This window comes from Mya arenaria, chromosome 4 (genome assembly GCF_026914265.1).
Source record: "Mya arenaria isolate MELC-2E11 chromosome 4, ASM2691426v1".
NCBI lineage: Eukaryota > Metazoa > Mollusca > Bivalvia > Myida > Myidae > Mya > Mya arenaria.
This window is the reverse complement of record NC_069125.1, coordinates 37,666,156-37,687,557: the sequence shown is the minus strand read 5'-3', so window position 1 is coordinate 37,687,557 and position 21,402 is coordinate 37,666,156. Positions and strand designations below refer to the sequence as shown.

The 21,402-nt window shown below is 34.8% G+C and overlaps 2 protein-coding genes across 4 annotated transcripts in view; one reads left to right on the top strand and one right to left on the bottom strand.

Moving 5' to 3' along the window:
• The window catches only part of LOC128231333 (protein MTO1 homolog, mitochondrial-like), a 119,896-nt gene extending 102,633 nt beyond the window's left edge, over positions 1-17,263 (bottom strand). For 2 of the 3 annotated variants that reach the window (XR_008260350.1, XM_052944002.1), the window contains exons 1-9: positions 17,154-17,241; positions 13,919-13,971; positions 12,482-12,756; positions 11,973-12,068; positions 11,013-11,068; positions 9,909-10,080; positions 8,733-8,909; positions 8,351-8,463; positions 6,487-6,599 (exon numbers count right to left, since the gene is read on the bottom strand). Coding sequence is in view for 2 of the 3 variants with exons in the window: in XM_052944002.1 (XP_052799962.1) it covers positions 6,487-6,599; positions 8,351-8,463; positions 8,733-8,909; positions 9,909-10,080; positions 11,013-11,068; positions 11,973-12,068; positions 12,482-12,755 (1,001 nt within the window). In the remaining variant the exon portion in view is untranslated. Of the gene's footprint in view, positions 1-6,486; positions 6,600-8,350; positions 8,464-8,732; positions 8,910-9,908; positions 10,081-11,012; positions 11,069-11,972; positions 12,069-12,481; positions 12,757-13,918; positions 13,972-17,153 lie in introns of all 3 variants that reach the window. The other variant, XM_052944003.1, reaches the window with a different exon arrangement.
• Positions 17,264-18,773: 1,510 nt separating this feature from the next.
• Positions 18,774-21,402, top strand: part of LOC128232437 (ubiquitin carboxyl-terminal hydrolase 32-like) — a 55,116-nt gene continuing 52,487 nt past the window's right edge. The window contains exons 1-3 of the mRNA XM_052945981.1: positions 18,774-18,929; positions 19,699-19,826; positions 20,835-20,940. Coding sequence (XP_052801941.1) covers positions 18,872-18,929; positions 19,699-19,826; positions 20,835-20,940 — 292 coding nt within the window. The 5' untranslated portion in view covers positions 18,774-18,871. The remainder of the gene's footprint in view (positions 18,930-19,698; positions 19,827-20,834; positions 20,941-21,402) is intronic.

Here is a 21,402-nt window from a genome sequence, read left to right as displayed (position 1 = left end):
AGGCGTGTCGGGAATATTACGCATTTGTATAAGTTTTATAATATGTGTGAATGTTCTCAAAATGTCAAGACTTATATCATTGTTGTGTACGCTAAATTACCGAAATACGACGATAATTATCGAAATACACAAGACAGTTATCGAATTATGCCTTATATACAATTTTTTGTTTGTTTTTTACTTCAATATATGTTGTAAATACTTTACCAACCTCAATTTTTCGGCTCCGATTTTGACATTTTTCCGCTGCGTCCTTTCTATCTTAATTAAGGGTTTTTACCCATTTTTTCAACTAATTTTTTGCCTGCGTCCTATCTATGCTAGCGTCCTATACATGATATAAATGGTAAGTAGTTATAGGTTTATCAGTCAAAATTTATGTTTGTTATACATGTGAATGTATTGACTTTGAATAAGAGTGTCACTTTAATATTATAAACATAAATTCACAGTTATGTGTATGTCAGGAAGAAAAGTACCGCTAACAAAGTGCATCTTGTTTATATCAGAATTACAAAATGTTAAAATCAAGCCAATATGGTTTATAGTTTTGTGGCCTCCCACCATCACAGAATAAGTGTTAAATAAGAACCCGGAATTAATTGTGGCGAAAAAAGTTATGTTTGGTGAGACTTCCCACACCATACTTTATAATGGGAAAGCCTAATAATTCACCTGAGAGTGCAAAACGCCTTATCAAAATGGAAAACACTTTTACTCCTCCAATAAACCCTCCTGTCCCACTGTGTTTTTATTACGACAATGACTTAAGGCACACCGTAACAAGCAACAAAATATAATTGAGCAATTGTGTTCTTGATTATGCTGTGATTAGTTACAACTTCTGACATCTACATCATGAACCTCAACAGATTTTGTAGTTTCTCAACCCACAACATCGTCAATGTCAAGGTCATTTGTATGAAAATGCACTTTAATAAAGTGTATACTAAATGAACTTTTATATAAGGAGCTATTTCTATCCTACATATGTTGCTCAACAAGTCATGTAGCTTCCCTAAGATGTAATAGTGTCAATGTCAAGGTCATTTGCTTAAAACGGCTTGGTCATTAAATCTTTACCCTATGAACAGGAACCATCCATCACTGCAACAACTTTTTTCCTTTTGCATGTCTTGGAAATCTGAATCATATTAAATTGTTTCTTTTGAGCATTGGGTAAAGTTGTTGTTGGAAAATTTAAGGTATGTTTATGATTATGTTGATCATACATAAAGACTCATCACTTTAAAATGTAACAAGGCAGTTGGAACATTAGCTATATTCCTCACATACTGATTTAGGGGTAAAATGTTGTTGTCTATAAATATGTTGTTTTATTGAAAGGATGTTAGCAAAGTGAAAACTACTTGTGACTTAAGATTGATAGATATCAATGAACAATTGTAACAGCTATGGAGATGACACGAAATGGAAGGTTCAAATCCTCAGCCTTACACAGTGACCTTGACCTTAAACTTGAGTAATTCCAAAATGAGTTCTGCATATTTCCTTGATGATTACAATTATTATTTAAGGTCCTTCCATAAATGTAGCACATGGAAATGACACGACATGCAAGGCAAGACAATTGTCAAAAAGATTCCTGCTGAATTGAATTTTTTAATACCATGTTGCATTTCAATATTTGTCATACCAGGTAAACATAACTGAAATTAATAAGAAGGTTGACAACACGAAGAGCACAGTGGACTTATAAAACAAAGTTACCTCGAAACTTAAAATTATGCAAGGAAAGCTTAAAGACCTTATACCAAATTTCTAAGTTAAAAATAGCTAAGTAAGAATTGTTAGTTCACATGAGAGCAATATAAAAACTAGATCAAGCTTTCGCCTTTGTACTAAATAAGAACAAAGCAACATTGGAAAAGAAGCACCAGATGAAAGACAAAATACAGCATGATTTTCTCACAATGATACCCATTCATAGCTAACCGTTTTGCCTGCTATAGGTCACAACGCTAGCCTTTACCACCTCAGAACAATTCAGTATTTGCAGTTTTATTGGTATAATTCTGGTCCACTTTTTGTTCTCAATCTACTTTTGTAGCATTCACATATGTAAGCAATTCACCAAGATGATGGTTCTGACAGTTTATTAGCACTGAAAGCGTGATTTACATACACAATTTAATGAATTTAGCTGTCTTTGGAAGGCCCAGACTCTAGGGTATTGTTTGTTAACTATTGGCACTTTCCGCAGTGGTTTTATTTCCCAACACGTGTTACCTAAGGTACAAACTTGTCTTTTTCTGCAATAAGCTGCATTCATGGATTAATTGTTTGTTTTTCAAAGGTGTTTCCTGGATGTTCCTAATTACAAGGAGATCACGATTTCTTGCAATGCCAGAGAAATTTAATGAAAACCACAATATAGTTGCATTCAGTGCAGTTGTCAATGTGCAAAATGGTGGCTTAACCTAGGCTTTTAGCTATAGAGATATGGAAGGGTGCTGGGCCCTGTCCTTTTTGAGTAGTACCCTTCTGCCCTCATGGAGACCAGCACGGGTACCCTTTTGCCTTTATAGTATTGTTCATAGTTTTGTTGTATAATATTAATAAGATTATAAATAGAAACATATCTGGCAGTTGAAGCCTTACATATAAATTTCTTCAATTAAACACAATTCCGAACATTTTCTGCCAATTCATAATGTTCAAATTCTTCACAGCCCAATTAAATGTGCCCTTTTCACCCTAGGTAACCTATCCCTTTTTTAACAGCATCCTGCCTTTTTTAAATCCTGGCTTAAACCCTGCTAAAATCCCAACATTTGCGAAAATAATTATCAAAAAAGATCTTGACAATGATGAATGACATAAAAACATGTTAATCTTTGCACTCCAAGTAATTAATATACTTGACATATGAACCATTCAAACTAAACATTACAGAGTTACAGACATAGTGTGACATCTGGGCACCAAATATACAAAATGCCATCGCTAAAGTACTTCAATGTTTTACTACAGTCAAAAAGCGTTGGCTCGATATTGCTTGGCTCGATTTCCTTGTTGGCTCGAACTTGATGTAAAGGACCAATTTTTTTTCTCTATATACACTTTCATGTGCCCGTCTCATTGAACGTTTAAAAATCTTAAATCTCTAGGAACATTGCAGATGACAACAAGTTGACCTTTTTTAATTTCCTCAACTTTGTTGTCAATTTGACTGTTGGCTAATATTAAATTCAAACAAATATATAAAAAAGTAGAATGACACCAAAATTATTTCACAGTATGACTACAACCTGTTATGAAATAGCACCCAGCTTTATAGGAGGTTGAAATGTTGATTATCCCCCCACCCACCTCTAACCCTCGCACCCCGCCTTTTGACAAAAACTCAGCATCGTTGAAAATTTTGAAAACTTACAAAACAAGCAACAGGAAGCACCAGCAACAAGCAACAGAAATTTACTTGTACTTTTTAGTTGAGAAAAAGACCACCAGCAATGTTGAGTATGTAAATAAGGATACATTTTGTTAGTTATTTCCTCCGCCCTTCACACATGTTGCCTCATTTCAGTATTTCTGTCATTCCTTTGTAACAAGGAAGCGAATTCCAACAAAAGAACTTTATATCCGACTATCAATTGACTTCCACTCACATTGTTTTGAACATATTCATCATAAATTCCTATGCAATGTTAGACAGGCAACAAACACTAAGTGTTCCTAAATGTAGATATTTATGACAACAATGCTTATGTTATCAAGCACAAAAATGTATTGATTATACAGAAAACAAAACATACTGAAACAGCAGACAGTGTCAGTCAGTCTTCCAGTACTTAATGACATATTCTTATGGTTAAGGTGGCCATTGTATCAACCATCAGTTGACAAAAGATTGTAAAACGAAGAATTTCAGTTTAATATTTACTGAGTGTCACAAATGAAAGGGAATGTTTTACTTGAAAACACAAAAATACTTTGCCTAATCTGAGCCATAAAGCTCTTAATCTGAAATCTATAGTATAACTTCTCAGAAATATGTTTAATCGAAAAAGCAAGTGTATGTCATATGTGTTGTTAAAATGGCCACAATGTGTCAACCTCCACACAGTGGTTCTTGTTCGGATACCTAGATCAAATGCCTTCTCAACCCCAGGTGGGCCCCATTTCAGTACAGATCCTAAGGATTAAGATCGTAAACTTCCAGGCATCACCCTGTATTTGGCATAAAACTGTTTTTCAAAACAAAAATGTAAGGTCATTTATCACATATGTTCTACTGTAACCTTACATGTGTACCTGAGCATTCTTAAGCAGCCTAAGGTTTTCGAATAAGACATGTCCCAATTTCAAGAACCATCTCCAATAGCTTATTACCGGATTAAGCAAAGCTCATTATTTTTTTTGGTATATTTTTTTTTTGGAAAATTTCTCATTTTAAATGGTTTTGAGACTGATACATTTATTTTAAAGATACTCATGATTAATAATGGCTTCTATCGGACCCCTTCCCACATTCAAATATACGGCATTTTTCCAAAATGAACAAAGCAATTTCCGATCAGAACTACATATGTCTTCTGGTGCTGGGGGACCTTAAAAATAAACGGTACCAAAATTCTCCATTCGAATGTCCTTGTATATCTTAATTGATTTCAACCAAATAACATATGGTTCCTGATCGGGGAACAATCAACAGACTAACATTATGGTATGTTGATTGTGAATGGGAACAAGTAGGAGAAATGTTGCATAATAGCAAGAATAAAAGCAGAAAAGTCAGAGTTATTTTTTCTAAGGGATCAAAATCCATTGATTCACTGTTTGTGTGCTGGGGCAAGTCATTCAAGTCGTGCCACTCAGCTTTAGATGAATGTTGACGATGCCCATGGCGATGTTCAAACTCTTTTGTGTGGCAACAGCATCTTACAACAACCCAAACCATCAAATAGTGCCATTCAGCCTCTGTCAGTACAAACTCTGTGTTCAGTTAATGCCGACATTTTCGCTGTTCAAACCTCTTTTGCCACTGGCATTGACACTGTGTCTGTGAGTTAAGTGATACAATTAAGTGTAATTAGTGATACAGTGCTTACAGTATCACAAGGCTTTGTCCCTGCTGAGGCAAACACAACTGGTGCTAAATCCAAGTCTCTCTGAACAAAACTACCAGAAAGACGCTTGTTTGATTCCTCTTAATATGAATCTAGTAATAGTTGGCAATTCCCAAAATATGACGTGATAAAAATTTCTTCCCAAATTAGTTACCGTAATTTAACGAAGCAGATTTGTTGTGTTTGTTTTGTAATATAAAATCAAGTATTAGCAAATCAAATGAAATGAAATAAGAGACTTTAACCTGTTATGCTTTAAGAAGTTTAAGAGAAATTGGGGCCTGTCCTAATGGACAAATGTTCTGGCCTCAATATCACAAAAAACTTACTCAAAAACTCAATATCAATCTCTCCTCATTTTAATGCATAACATCAAGTTATTGAAAATTGTATTATATTTGTACACTTGTAAAAGTGCATTCTATCATACAATATGTTATGATAGCTTTAGAAAAGAAATTCTACCAGCATCTTCCCAAAAAAACAGCCTAAAAGCAAAAAATACAGTTGTCTTTGGCTTCAAGGACATTGCTGGCAAATGCCTATGTTCTTTGTGTTTCCCTGTCATGCAACATAGCTCAACAAATATTACAGCCATAGTTATTGTCACAGGTAAGACTTTCATGACAAAATGAAGCTGCATGAAGGGTTTTTAAGTTACGGTAAAATTGTTATGCTTTTGCAGGATTCTGTAACTTCCAACAATAAAGCCTCTTCCTTCTTCTTTGAAATGTATGAAGAGGGTAGAGAAATTTCTTTAACAAAGAGACATATTTTCTAGTGATGTTCACTCCCATGATTGATTATAATCAAAGTTGATTGGTTGAGTCTGAAATCAGCGACAATCGATGATTTGGTCATAATGGATCATCGATTCAACCGGCAAGTTGTTTTTATTCTTTCATCTCGTTATTTGCATTAGGTTAATTTCTGTCAATTTTCTCATTACAGTTCATTTAAACATTTGTTCAGTTGTTAATGTCAACAATATGGCCAAAAGCAACAACAACACTATATCATTTCAAATATACACATAATATAAGCCTACTTAAGGATTACGAGTTATTGCACATGTACTATCGATAATCGGTAATTGAGTGGACTGTAACCAATTCCAAACACTAGTTTTCACTAACAACTTAAGTCTGAGTTTGAGAATTTTTAAATTCATGAATTATCTTTTAAACAATTATGTTACAAAAAAGGTATAAAACATGGTTAAGCAATGTAATTGCAACATAAATGGCCAAGTTTACCATTATTGCTCCTTATATAGAAAGTGTACAATAAAATGATGATGTCTTGAGTCACAAACTTAGACTCGAGACGATAGTAAATACAGACCCAGAGCCTTCTTCTACTCTCTATGTTATCCTGCTACTCATGTACATACCTGGGACCCCCGACCTCCTCGCGCACGTGCCTGTTCAGGTGAAGACTGTCATGCACATGCTTCTCGATCTCTGGACCCATATGCGTCATGTGACAGTCTAGCTGGGCCCTGCCCTGAAGTCATAGAACTTGCCATGGATGGGTTGTGACATTTGATTGCATTTTCTTAGAAGGTATACTGTATTATCCATAAATAAATAAACATTTAATTCCTTTTGATCCCATACGGGATGTGCTGCTCAATATTCTGACCCGCACGCATCACATGGGTATACATAGGCCCCACTCTGAAGTCATGGGCTTATGATTGATACACACTGGAGGAAATAGCTTACATGGTTTATGGACTCTCTTGTCTGACATAGGGTACCTACATCACATGTTCAATTCAGAGATCTTTTGTTCATAAATCTCAGAAATTTGCAAAATGATTTTAGGTTTAAATATACCCCGGTACAAAAATCTGTTTAAATGAGTATTTTTCCAGTAACTGTTGTAGCTTGGTGTTTGTTCATATTTTTCTTTTAAAATCTTAATTTGTTATCATTTCGCAAACATAAGGAATGAGAAAATTTATGGAATTGCATCAATCAGAAAGACTTTTAGTTTAGCAAAAAGGCTAAATACACTATGAAGACAATAAATGCCAAATTTTACAATAGATAGTATGCTAGGATAAATTATACGCAGGAGAAAGATGATGAAAAACATCAGGTAATTGCTGATCTCATTTCTATAATAAAATATGAATTTCAAGATCTTTCTGAAATAAACCTGAAATGGTTTTTGAAAAAAAAAGTTAAAAACATACGATCTACAGTACCCTGGCAATAATTGTAATTATATCCTGCTCAGAATAATGAGTATTATATACACTAAAATTCGGAAATGGGTGGAATACTGCTCATAAAATGAAGATGTAGGTAAAGAACCTAGAAAGCAATCATATTAAAGTGGTATAAATTTTGCAAAAACAATGACAGTTGACATTTCCGCCTGTCTTAAATCAAGTGTACAAGATTTTTGGATCACGAAAGATTACCATGCCCGACATTTAAGCAAAGCTCAAGATTGTAAAATATTCGATTTATTGGATAATGAAATAAACCCCCCAAAAATGACCACTTCAAAGCTAATTATTTTAGTTTTTCATATATAAAACATAAATCAAATTGAAATTCTGAAGTCTTTATATGTTTCTGTTTTTTTTTAATTACTGATGTATCAATTCTAATGGCACGGATGGATTTGCATAAAAAAGCTCCAAAGGCATGTTCAGTATAAATATTACAAGAAAAAAGCAAGCAAACTGCATGGGAACAGGTTCTGCTATTAACTACCAGATTAGTAGAAATTTGAATAGTCCCGCATAATGTCGTTCTGATGAACAATAATAATCGAAAAATGATTGAAAAGGTTGAAAACGGTGACTTTCGATTCCGATTTTTCAAAATCAATAATTGACAAAAGTCAGACATGGTCATCATTCATTTCAGCCAAAGTTTCCTTCTTTTAGTAATAATTCCCTTTATTTTCCAATAGTATGATATACAAAATGATAGTGGGATTTTACAGTTCTTGTTGAGTACAATCGTCATATCATTTTGAATCCCAGGTTATTGATAGTAAAATTTTATCCAATTAACATGACTCTAAACGGAGCATCACTGAGACTTGTGCCTTGTCGGAGGCTGCTTGTCAGAGGTGGTTAAAGTTATCCAATGGAGTTTGTAACTATGTGCTATTATTTAATGACAAAATATAATCCTATTATTGGATAAATTGAATGGTTTGATTGACAACCAACGTAGTGTTGATTCCAATTTAACCCCCATAATGTCACTTTATCAACTAAGGGAGGTAACCTGTATGGTGACAGACTGGTTAAGGTAGGAGAAAGGTTCCGGTGGGTCGTCTGCCTTGTGTACTGAACATCTGGAGAAGTCTATGGTATTCTTGTCCAGTCGAGGTGGTGTCCCTGAAAAGTTAAACAAATCTTATCCGAAGTTTTAGATAATTTTGTAAATATAAAGAAATGAATTTTGAGATTAAAAAAAATAAAAATATTATAGCAGTAAAACAAAATGCCAAGTTAACAGTAGAAAAGATTTGAACCATTTTCTTTCATGCAATGCTAAAAGCCTTATTATCAAACAGAAATGAAGACTGACAATCTTACCTATTTGTATTTAAACCTTTGCTTCAACTACTTTTTTCTATGTCCAACAGTTTCTATGTAAATCCCACCTGTCTTAAGCCGTCCCATCCTGAATCCAGCAGTCTCGAGACTCCGTGCAAGTCCCACTGCGGGCTCATCCCCAACCCTGCCTGCAGGTCGTACAGAGAGCCCGATGTTGATACACCCACGCAGGAATGTTCCTGTGGTAATCACCACTGTCTGGCTGCGGACAACATCACCCGACTCTGTGAAGAGAAATAAATAATATAACTTTTATGATAAAATACACTGCCTATTTCAGGCAAATTTCTCAATCCACCATTTAAAAAATACCAAAATGTGAATACACATGGGCTCAGAGATATAAGGTGGCAAACATATATATATTTACACCTTACTTTACCTCAAACTTAACCAAACAGACACATTTTCGCAACATGCTATCCCATGTTATTGCTGCCTCTTGTCCGGCCTAGATAAGTTACTGTCAGGATTGGTTTGAGCCAGATTCCTGTGTTTTTATCAGAATTTTTCACACCTCTGCAGATAATTTTGCGCGCAGAGTTCATCTCTTAGAGGTCCTCAACAGGGGATTGAACAGTGTGTGTATACCACGTGATAAATTGCATAATAAATGCTACGTCGGAAAGCAACATTTTGCTTCGAATGAAGACTTAAATCAAAGATAACTTCACTTTTTCTTCCCCATTTTAGATGAAACATAGCGCAGTCTACTCCTCTTACGGAGCCCTGCCGTCGGTCTTTTACCAGAGTTTGATCGAGAGTTTAATTCTTTAAACCTTTTCACAATACGGCCGTCTGACAGAGCAGTTTGAGGAAACTAATCACCTAATCATTAAGTGGCATAGACTGCCCTTTGTTTTTTTTTAATTTGGTGTAGTAAAAGAAAAGTTATCTTTGATTTAAGTCTTCATTTTATGCAAAATGTTACCTTCGGACATAGCATATATGACGTAATTTATCACGTGGTATACACACACTGTTGAAGAGCTGTAAAAATTGGCTGGACCACATTTCTGGTAACTTTCATCCCTTTCTCAATTAATTATCATTGATCAACTTACTTAGCACTACAATTAGAAAACCTCTTTGAATGCTCAGCTGTCTGCTTGTGGTGCCTCTTCTAGCCGGAGGTCCTCATAGGGGCTTGTAGAATAGATAGCTTAATTTGGGTAAGGATCTTATCATCATCTTTCTTGATCTACACTCATTGACCAACTTACCAAGAACTACACCTCTGCAGACATACTTGCACACTGCACTGTCCCCTTGAGGTGCCTCCTCTAAGAAGAGGTCCTCCACAGGGGCCTGAAGAACAGTCAAGTTTGGCTGGGACAGTATGGCATCCTGCATGAACCTCTTGTACAGTCCTCGGTCTATCTGGGCACGTGGGCCCTGCAAATGTAAACAAGAGATGTTAGCAAAACATTATGGCCCAAGGAAATGCGCCTTTGTCAGAAACATTTGTTATATTGCACTTAGATATTTTGGGTGGAGAAAGTGGTTCAGTTAACCTTGGCTGTGACCTTGAACTTTAAACCTACCAACACATACCTGCCTATCATTGAAGTTTCACAGTCCTTTGTCAAACTGTTTTAAAGTTATTGTGCAGACAAAGTTTTCATAATATTGTTACATCACATCTCTGGTCTGCTTCTAGTTGGAGGCTACCAAGACTCACTTCATGTGAGAGAAAAAAGCAGCAAAAATTTCCTCAATTGATCACTGTGATAGTAGAAGATGACAGAAGAAGAAATGTTGATAGTGGGAGAGGCTGACTACAGCACGAAACTTCTGATTGGGGAGACTGGTGATGAATATGAAGCAACCATTGACTTTCTGTACACAGTATTGCCAGTAGGAAGAATTGAAATGCTCCGATTGAATGCAGAAATTGTACTTACAGTACAAATTCCAAAGCCAGAGCTAAGGGAATTGCTGCACATGTGCATATTGTCAAGTTATAAGTGTGTTCAAACTTTCATGTAAATATCTTGAATGGTTATTACGTTATAGGCAAGTCAAAGTTTTTACACAACTGTTTCAATCTATCAAGGGGCATAACATGACAGTAATTGAAATCAGAGTTATGGGCCTTGTGATACAATGTGAGTATTGTCTCTGTCAAGAAGCCAGAGTTATGGGCACTGCCGTACATGTGGATATTGTCTCTGAAAACACAGTTAAAACAAAAACAAGGCCAAGGCTATGACAATTACTCTACTTTTGAAAAATAATATCAAAATAAATCTAGAATTATTTTCAACCTGCTAATTTAAGCTGTTTGAATTTATACATCAGTTGATTGTAATGCCTTTCAATCTTACCCAGACTGCAGGGCCTTTACTCTTGTTTATAACTTTATAGTGGGTTCCAGACACATCTGAAAATAAACATTAAAACACAAATCGCATATTAGCAAATTGAATTACTGATCTAGGGACAAACATTTATTTAGAGATTTCCTGCATCAAAACTACTACTAAAGACCATCTGGTTCTTGTGATATAAATGTCTCCCACCTTCCGAGGACCTGGTGGGTTTGATCCCCATCACAGACACTTTCCAATGGCATCTCGAAATGGACACCAGTACCAAGAAAAGTGAGCAGGATACATGTCAGCTAAGAGCTGCCTTTATAAAAAAAGTGATCTTAAAGCTGCACAAATTGACAGTTTTGACCTTTTTTTTTAATTTTATTTGTCTCAGCTCATTTTGGCATCCGTTGCTTCAATTCAGTCATATAAGATAACTCACAATAGAACAGCTCTTAATTGTTTGGTAAACTGCTGAAAATTTCATTTTTCTTAAAGCTTTGGAAAGTCTTTTAACCATAAAAAATCATTTTTTTTAACGTAAATATGAAAACTGCAATCTGCTTTTTCGTCAGCAATCTTATATCACTGGTTCTCCTTCCAAGACACAAATAGAAAAGCTGTCAAAACAATCAATCTGTGGGAGCATAACTTTAAAGGTGATCAATGATATAAGACAACATAGGACAGTAAAGATTAGGACCAATAAACTATCTTGTACAATACCCTCAATTTAGTGGGGGTTTGGAGGCGTGTATGGGCGGTCACTTAAAGAAGACTGAAACATGGCCTTAAGACCGCTAAACCATGAAATTAATCATGCCCAAGTCATTTAAAGTTGGCTGAGACTAAGCCTTTAAAAATGAAGCCTAAATCCAAACGTATTTATAAGAAATGTTTCAAAGGTATTTAATATTTTTAAAGGTATTTAATATCTGTGTTGCTTCAATCAACTAGGAGCAGCTAGTGTACCACAAATCCTTGCACAAAGGCCGTCCAGGGCGTCCACTTCCCTCATCAGGTGACCCTTACCGACACCACCGAACGATGGATTACAGGACATCTCTCCTACAAGCAATCACACAGATCATATGAAGCATAATATTATTTATGTGCAAAAAAATAAGCCGCAACAGTCTTATTAATAAATTCACTTGCCACAATACAAGGGCTCAACTCACAAAGCCAATTTGAAAACAAGGCAAGTGAACAATTACGGCTCAAAAACCTGCTTATGTTTAAAGAAGGAATATTTATAACAAGAACTCTTATGTTAGATTATCTAATTGATATTAAGAGGCTTTTTTTCATTCAGTGTGTAAATGCAGAAACTAAAAAAATGGGCAGTATTTGGTACACAGGATTCAGACAATTAAAACTGGGGTTCAGTACACAAATGAGAGGGGGGTTATTTGGAATAAACAATAATGATTAAATGACCACAGCAGCTATATTTAAAAAAAACAAAAACACGTCCATACCTATGGTTGAGATTTTGTGAGTAAGCAGCAGTGTGTTCCTGCCCATCCTTGCCGCAGCTGCTGCCGCCTCACAGCCGGCATGACCCCCACCAACGACTAGAACTTCATACCCCTGAACCTTCCCTGCAGGGTCAACGAACTCGTCACGGTTAAAGATGGGCGTGTTCCTGGGAGCTGTTGAAAGATGTTGTTGCCCACACATGTTGCAATGCTTGCCTGCACTGATAATGCCTCTCTTTAAAGCCTTTAAATGCTTTAATTGGAAATTCCTCATTCTGAAAATATGTAAAAACCAAATTGAATTCCAAAAACTTAACATGTTTTTCTTAAAATTTTTAACTTATTTTATTGATAATACATGCACCAATATTTGTAGCATGCTCCTAACACTATCTTAAACAAGAGATGTTTGATAATCAAACAGTATGGCCCCTGAGCCTTGATTTGTCAAAATTATATGGAAGACTGAATAAAGGTGTATAAAGAAATGCATTGACTATATATTTCCTTACGAATAGGCTTTGCCTATATCTTGCAGACTAACTGGCAGGTTTCAAAACACATTTCATTAATCGTTACATTGCAATGGTCAATGGTTATTTATTTCTTCTAATTTAAATCCCATTAACTGCAATCCAAACAAACACCTGTGAAATTTTAACTTATTAACACATGTACTGGAATGTGTTGTGTTTGTTGGCTGCAGATCAAATGGTACAATTTGTGACATCACAGCACCAGCTGTGTAAAGATCAAAGGTGCATGGGGATGGTTTGTATTTAAACAGGTCAGTCTTTACCGTATGACCCCATTTTACTACCAAGATTGCGTCTAGGCTGGTTAGAACATACCATATGATCGGAAAATAATAATCAATAATCCTCGTCTGAGAACCTTCAAATCATGGCCAATATGTTTGAGTTTACTACAAATATGAATAAACATTTGGCTGTAAGAAAAAATGATACTTAAAATAAATCCATAACTGCGTAACCTTGTTCTATTAATAACCTACCTCCACATTAGAGAGTTCACAGTAGACATTAAATTGGCTTTTTTCTTCAAGCAAATGAACAAATTTAGTTGATGACTGACTGTTTAGCTTGAATATTATTACAGACTTGGAGAAATTCAAGTGCTTGGTTTGCTTTAAAAATTGATCCCGTCTTATAAACAAGTCTAGACAAAAACACCATATTTTATGGGCTAAGTTAGGGGTTCATCTTATAAGCGGATCGCCTTATAGTCGGGGAAATACAGTACCTTGCTACTATATTATTCAACTTTGTAGTCCTGCTGGCTCCTGATAAAATGGGTTAAAGTCAAGGGCCTGACAAAAATCAAAGAATGTTTGCATGAAAATGAATTTTTATGCAACATTTGAATTGATTTATCAAATATCACACATTGCACAGGTTTCCGAGTCACTGCAAGTACCTGTCACTAAAAAGTGTGTGTTTTTCCCCATTTTGGGCAGCCTCATTCCCTTCCTGAAAAAGTAAATCAAAGCGCGAGGTGCTGAAAGACTATCTGCGGGCAAATATGTGAGAGTTGCAAATTTTATTTGAACTATGGGATTTGGTGAGGAGCACATAAATAAAAGTGAAAAATGTGCGGAAAGCGCTTGTGCCTACACGTGGCGAAGAAACAAACATATCTAAATCTTTATGGCGTCTTGTGTCATTTTGTTTTTGTAAATGTCACTTCAATTGTCGTAATCCCCCATCCCCATGTATTTAGTGTTACAATGCATGTCCCATTTCAATCGTTTCTAAAGGTCTTTCGTTGCTGTGATTAGATATCATACGATAGGAAAATACAATACATCATATATATATAATATTTCTTTTTATTAACATACACGTTTTGTTTAGGGAAAATCATTTTTTTACAAACAACTTCAGCAATAATTCCATTCAAAATGACGTATCCACATGTATTTGAAGTTACAGTAAATGCTCTTTTCAATCGCGTCAAAAGGTTTTTCGGTGCATTTGTTTCGACGTCATTCTGCTAAACATAGAGCGCATTGAGACAAAAAAATGGGTTAAAACAACATGAATAGAAGTAGTTCTTTGGAGTTTGTGGTCTTAAGACTACCTGCGCGCATGCGCAGATAGTCTAAAAAATACCCTGCCCAGTGCAAAAAATAGCTTTAAAAAAAATTCATTCATTTCTTTTTGTTGGAGGAGCATTGACCTCTTAACAATTAGCAAGGGTAACAATATAAATGCCATTCATTAATATGTCCATAGGTTTGATAAGTAAAAGGTTTGAAAGCAAGTTGGACATCAGTGTGTGACATTAACAGTAGCCTGATCGCCCATGGCAACATAAAATTTACCCGGGCTACCAAAAAGTTCTTTTAGATGGCCCGAATGGCGATGAAATCATTGGGCTTGTTGGTTAAAAAATCAGTCAAACTTATTGTTTTTATAACCAAAATTATTTTGAACATATATCACCAAACCCTAAATATCAGCCAAAAATTTAAAGGAAAAAAATTGTCAAAAAATACTTATCTTCTAATTAGAATATTACGGTAGTATTTTTGGGGGGGAAAATGCTTTCAAGTTTTGGTTGATATTTAGAACTTTGTGATAGACGATCATATTCATAATAATTTTGGTGTTGAAAAAGTAAGTTTGACTGATTTTTTTTTTTTTTTTGAAAGGGTATGTGCAGGGGTCGACACCAACCATTTTTCCAAGGGATCCCGAAGGGACACCAACATTTGAAATCAGGAGTCCCTTCATGATATTAGAAGTCCCTTCCATTTTTTACATTTTTTTCATTACTTAACCTGTTTTAATATTAAATTTAACATGCAAATACAGTGCCTTTTACTTTTCAATTTGTAATTCAAGTAAACACCATATTATACATGTTTTCAACAGCATGTAATGACAAGTTAGTAGCACAATGTCAGACATATGAACCTCTGGCAATGGCAGAGAGGAAGTAGATTGGGTTCAAAAGCGGTAGAATGTCTAAGTCTCTTTTGTTTTCAGTCATAACAAAGATGGATACAATGTGAACAAAAACTTGATGTTGTTACTATTTTAAGATTTTCGGAAAATACGCATAAAATACGCCATGGTTCAGGGTCTTGTCATATGTCAGTGCTTTTTGTTGAGAAACAGTAGGTAGAAATATTACATCTGGCTTGTGAAAAGTTTATATTTAGTAGAGCTGCTGATCAATCAATCAATCAGCGTGCCCAACAGGTGTAGTGCATACTGTAAGAGCAGATGACCAAAAATGTTTATGCATTGATTGCATTTTATAAAACTAAAGTTGGGAATTTTATTTCTATATTGTTTTGATCAAAGCATATTTACAACAAAGAATTTTGAATAGTAGGATTCCAGTATTTGTGCCATAAATATTACTGTACCAACTCGAAGGTCGCATCATTAAAGCATCAAAGTCAGTAGTGTTGGCTTCTTTTCGGGGCGGTTCTGACACATAAGCAAAATAATTCAACATAATTATTAAACCGATAATAAAAGTCTGTCACCTCTGACCTTGTTGATTATGTAAACAACAAAACGGAAGCGTTAACCCGCATGCGCACTGTGAAATGACCTGTGTATTTATAGATTCATGACGTAACTATAGTCAAAACGTCAGCCATACTTTCGCTTTAGTGTGTTCGACGTATTAATAATAATATCATTTTCACATGCACTTTTAAGAAATTTAGGGGACCCAAATTTAGGTAATAAATAAATGAAACGCTATTTATTTATTAATATTTAGCTTTTATCAGTCAAAATTTAAGTGTCCCGACGGAATACCGGACTTCAAAGTTCAGGTGTCCCTCCCGAACAATTGGTGTCCTCGGGATCCCGGGACCCCTTTAGTGTTGAACACTGGTATGTGGCCATATAGTGGGTCATGTCAACGCAACTGCTGCCTGTGGGATTATTCAGATAGCAAAAAATATTAAACAGATGTTAGTGAAATCCAGTCACTTATGCCACAATCAGCACATGTTGACAAGAACTTCATCCTGACTCTCATCAACAATCCAACTGCCTTAGCCTAATATAAGAAATTGTACAATTGTCATATATCATTCCTTGCTTTTAACCATATAAGGTACTCAAGATTCTTTATTCTGTTAACCAGTGGGCTATGGAAAACTTGACTCGGGCTACAGAAATCTCATAGTCTAAAGCCCTATTGGCTACCAAGTAAAAAAAGTTAATTTTGCACACTGGAACATTATATGAATCATGTAGTATTTTTCATTTTTTGCCCAAAAAGATGCAGTTTTTCCCCTTTCAAACGCCCAATCACCATTTCCTTGTGACTGAAAAACACTGTGTATACAATCATGTATGCAAATAACATGTAATTTAAATGAATATGAAATTTGTATACAATTTTTTATTATTAATTTTATTAAATCAATGACAATTGTTATTATTTTCAGCAATATTATAATGAATCTTTCTGCCCTCATAAACATAAATAATTGATGAATTGCTTTCGCAATTATTTTTGACAGACTGCGGGAATTATTTCGCGGAAAAAATGTCAAGTGATAGTCCGAAATTCAATCAGACGGTTTCCAGTCAACATATTCAAACATTATATATTTATTAAAAGCAAACATGATTTCAATATATTGAAGCTAATTCATTTCAAACAATTTATTAATTACCTTCCAGCAAGTTTTTAAACATTAACTTGGGCCTTTATTAGAGATTTATTACGAAAAGCTGAAAATCATGTCAACATTCAAGATTGGGGATGCCTGATTAACGAAATTTCAAGGGTTACGCACAACTAAACTTCTAAACTAAACTGAACCAAAAATACAAAATACACAGATATATGTAATCTGTATAATTATGTAGTGACAATACCAACCTGAACACTATTTTAACGTTATGTTTAAGTGTTGGGTTAGCTTGATGGTTGGCATACAATTGCCACGTGCGAGACCAAACAAGATGCAACAGATCCCTTCAAAGAAAGACATGCTCGACCCTAAAGGGGTCCGCTGGTCTTTATACAATAAATGTATATACAATAACTTCCGTCTATAACGGAATGTTATACTATGACCGCACCTCCGCCGCCTACAGTGGACCGTTACATAATCTATGAAATATTGCATACGACATTATTACTATATTAATATAGATGGTGATGATGACGATGATGCAATATCGCTTCTATTTTCATGTCTCATTCTATTGCTTAAATTCGCAATGTACATAGTTTCTGTGTGAATGATCTATTGAACATTCTCACTTTCATATCAACTAACAGGCTTATATATGAGGGTACTTGGTTGACGGTTCTTTTGTTGTATTTTTTAGTAATTTCTAAAAAGCTATAAATACTACAAAAATATTTAAAACGAGGTATAATGTACAGTAATTACGTATGTATTTTTGAATAAATGTGTGTAGTTTGTAGTTTTTGATTTGACGACGAGCTGTTCATGCTTAAGTCAAAAATAAATATTCTGTTCTGTTTTGTTTAAAGGTCATTTATTGGACATATCACGGACCTATAAACCATAGGTCCATATACATATAAATACGGTTCGGGGTGATACAGGAATCCAGTGGATTTCACGAGAAATCCACTCAAAACGTGAAATCCACTCAAAACGTGAAATTCACTCAGAACTCATTTATTTTAATTAATATTTTTTTTATTGTATACATATTGGAAAGTGCTTCATGAAGGGTTTATATTTCAAAATTTATTGAAATTGGTCAAGAAATGAAGAAGTTTTTTTTTCATTTTTTTTTTCGAAAATATATCGGAAATCGAGGTGAAATCCAGATTTCGACAAGTGAAATCCACTCATAACTTATTTTAAAGAATTTTTTTTCCCTTTTGAAATATAAACCCTTCATGAGGCACTTTCCAATATGAATACAAAAAATAATAATTGTTAATTAAAATAAATGAGTTCTGAGTGGATTTCACGTTTTGAGTGGATTTCACGTAAAATCCACTGGATTCCTGTATCACCCTGTACCCCATATAAATATACGTTAATGAACTTCCCCCTTGAATACCTATCTCGATGCCCCGGCATATAGTACTTTATTGGTCCCGATCCGGAATCGATATTAAATCATTGATACGAAGTTCCAGGCTGTGACGGTCCCAGCATATTTAATTTTACTGGTCCCGGCTTTTCCGAAAATAAGTCCCGGGTCTCGGCAAATATAACTGCCGAAACATAATTGAATAGTCGTTTTTAACCCTTTAATCGATGTGAAAAAAATCTCGCGAATTATGCACGAGAACTGTCACGGTCGCGTGATCTAATATGGCGACACAGGAATAATTTTGCAATGTTTATATTAGTAATTTGACAACAAATTAGCTAAACGAGATGTAAAAATATTGACAATGGGTGGAAAAGATTCAAAATTATCATATATTTCTCAAGAGGATGCTTTGCGTCGAGGTACTTTTTCTTCATCGTTTGTCTTATCATAAAAAACAGTTAAACGTCAAAAATAGGGATAATCAGGAAATCCAAAACATGAAAATATGCGTCTATTAAGGAAGTTTTGAAAAAAAACTGGTCATTTTCCATTGATTTCTTTTTTCAACTGCAATATTTGGATTAGTTCTTTTTTGTTGGGATGTGGCTTATTAATTGAAACTTAAATTTTATAATGGGGTGTCACTAATAGAAGTATTAAGTAACTAATATAGGCTACATGTACAACTCAGTGTGTATGAGTCCAAAAATTACATTCTAAATTATATATTATTTACTCAAGGGATTCTATAGCCAGCTTCACTGTGGGTGGTTTGAAATATCACTACAGTAATATAATGAGCCAGGCTTTTCTTCCATGTACCAGTCATCGAAATTAGTCTTTTGGATGAACAAGCCCAAATTCATGAACTTTTGAGTGGCATTACATTTTTTAACAACCAACACACCTTTTTTCCCTGGAATTTTTAACTTTGTACGAATGAATACCTGTATATAATTACAGAAGTCGCTGCGTAATTGTTTGTGGTTTTTAACTTTGGAACATAAACCCCTCTCAGTTTTCAAAGTCGAAGGAAATTGTTAAGTAAGCACCCTGCATTCTTGTTCTATCTTCAGTAGCTTAATCTTCACCAAACATTGTCAAAGTGTTCATAGGCATAATATATGTGTTCTTTTGATTTATTTTTATGTACATACAGTGTATTAATCTCATTGGCATCTGTTTCAGTGACTGACGCCGAGTTGAAGAGGTTGAAGGATGCCTTCAAGCGGGTGTCCACCATTGGGGGTTTCATGACAGAGACTGTCTTCATGCGAGAAGTACTATGGGACACTGTGCCACCCAAAATTGCCCAGGTGATACATTGCTATAAACAGTGACATTATTATGGAGCAGTGCCTTTTTACCAGTTATAAATGGGGAACACACCATTGCTTTTTTTGGGGGAAAAAAGCTTGTTTTTTTCAGTTTTGGGGAAACGTTCTCAGCATACTTTTTTCAATTATATTGGGAACATAGTAAAAAATCACAAAGAAGTATCATTTAATGAATCCTAAGATTATCATTATATAGAAATAAAAAAGTAATAATTGAAAAGGGGAATTTGGAGAAAACCACGGTCTCGCTGCTGGGGAAGTAGCTGGGTATTGATTATGGCAAAAAAGCCTAAAAAGGCCCTGTAGAGTTAATTCAACCAAGTCCTATTTACTTGTGATGACATATTAATTTACTTGTGAAATGAAATTGCTATTTCAAATAGCTATGCAAAATAAATTTGTGGTCAATACAAATACCAAGATAATCTACTGCTAACAATGCTCATATGTAATGAAGTGGCATTATGTTCATGTGTAATTATATAACTGATTGACAGCTGAAAAATGCATGGAACTTTGTTCATTAACCCATGATTCATTTGCGCTTCAAATTCCTTCCTTGAAAACACAGGGATGATAAAGATCATGATTAATCTTGGAAACAGGTTTGAGAGCTTTCGATTTCAGACTATCCTAGTTGTAAAGATTGTGCTTTTTTGCTGGGAATTTGGAAACAACATCAGGGTTCTTAGACACCAACCTTGCTTTGGAAATGAATCCCCATACTGATACGTAATTTAAAGGATTGGAACTTTCGGTTTGTTATCCCTGAAAAAAGTAATCGAAAAACTGCATGTTATTTAACTGCATGCGAAATGGGAGGAATATTTTCCTGTATATTTACAGATTGTTGGACCATAACAACACTTACCATCACTGCTTTGTTTAATAAGCAATTGTCTTAAAATGATATGTTCCTTGTGTGTCCATATAAACATATATTGAAGGTTATAAAAATTAAAATAAATGTATATGTTTCTGTTTCAGATGCTGTTCAAGGCGTTTGGAGGCTCACCGAAGGGCCTGACCTTCAAAGAACTGCTGGCTGGCATGGTTGTCCTCACCAAGGGCTCCAAGGAAGAGAAAATCAAACGTAAACTGAATATTGTGTCTTAAAGTATGATAGCAGGTTCGTGTCTGGTGTATGCCTGTTGCTCAAAAGTGAAACAAGGAACATAAAAAAATTATAATCATTTAGACTGTCTTAACACTTCAGGTATTAATTAGAACAAAAATACTCTAGGCTTTTTTATCCTAGATAAAAAAATCTGATTTTCTGAATTTTAGTTGCTGAAGACCTTTTGTGTTAATTACAAAATTTAAAAAAAAAAATGAAGTATTAATGTTATTTAATACGCCATATACTGATCTGTCATGGCAAGCATTCACAACTTGCTGTGCTGTTTTGACTGGTCTAAAAAACACACAAAAAACTGTCCATACCTTACCTAGCAGCATTTTTAAGACTGTTTTGCTTAAAAATACACTTACTCCAAAATAAAATGTACCACAATTAATACAATTGTATTAATTTACTGAAAAGGATGAATAAATA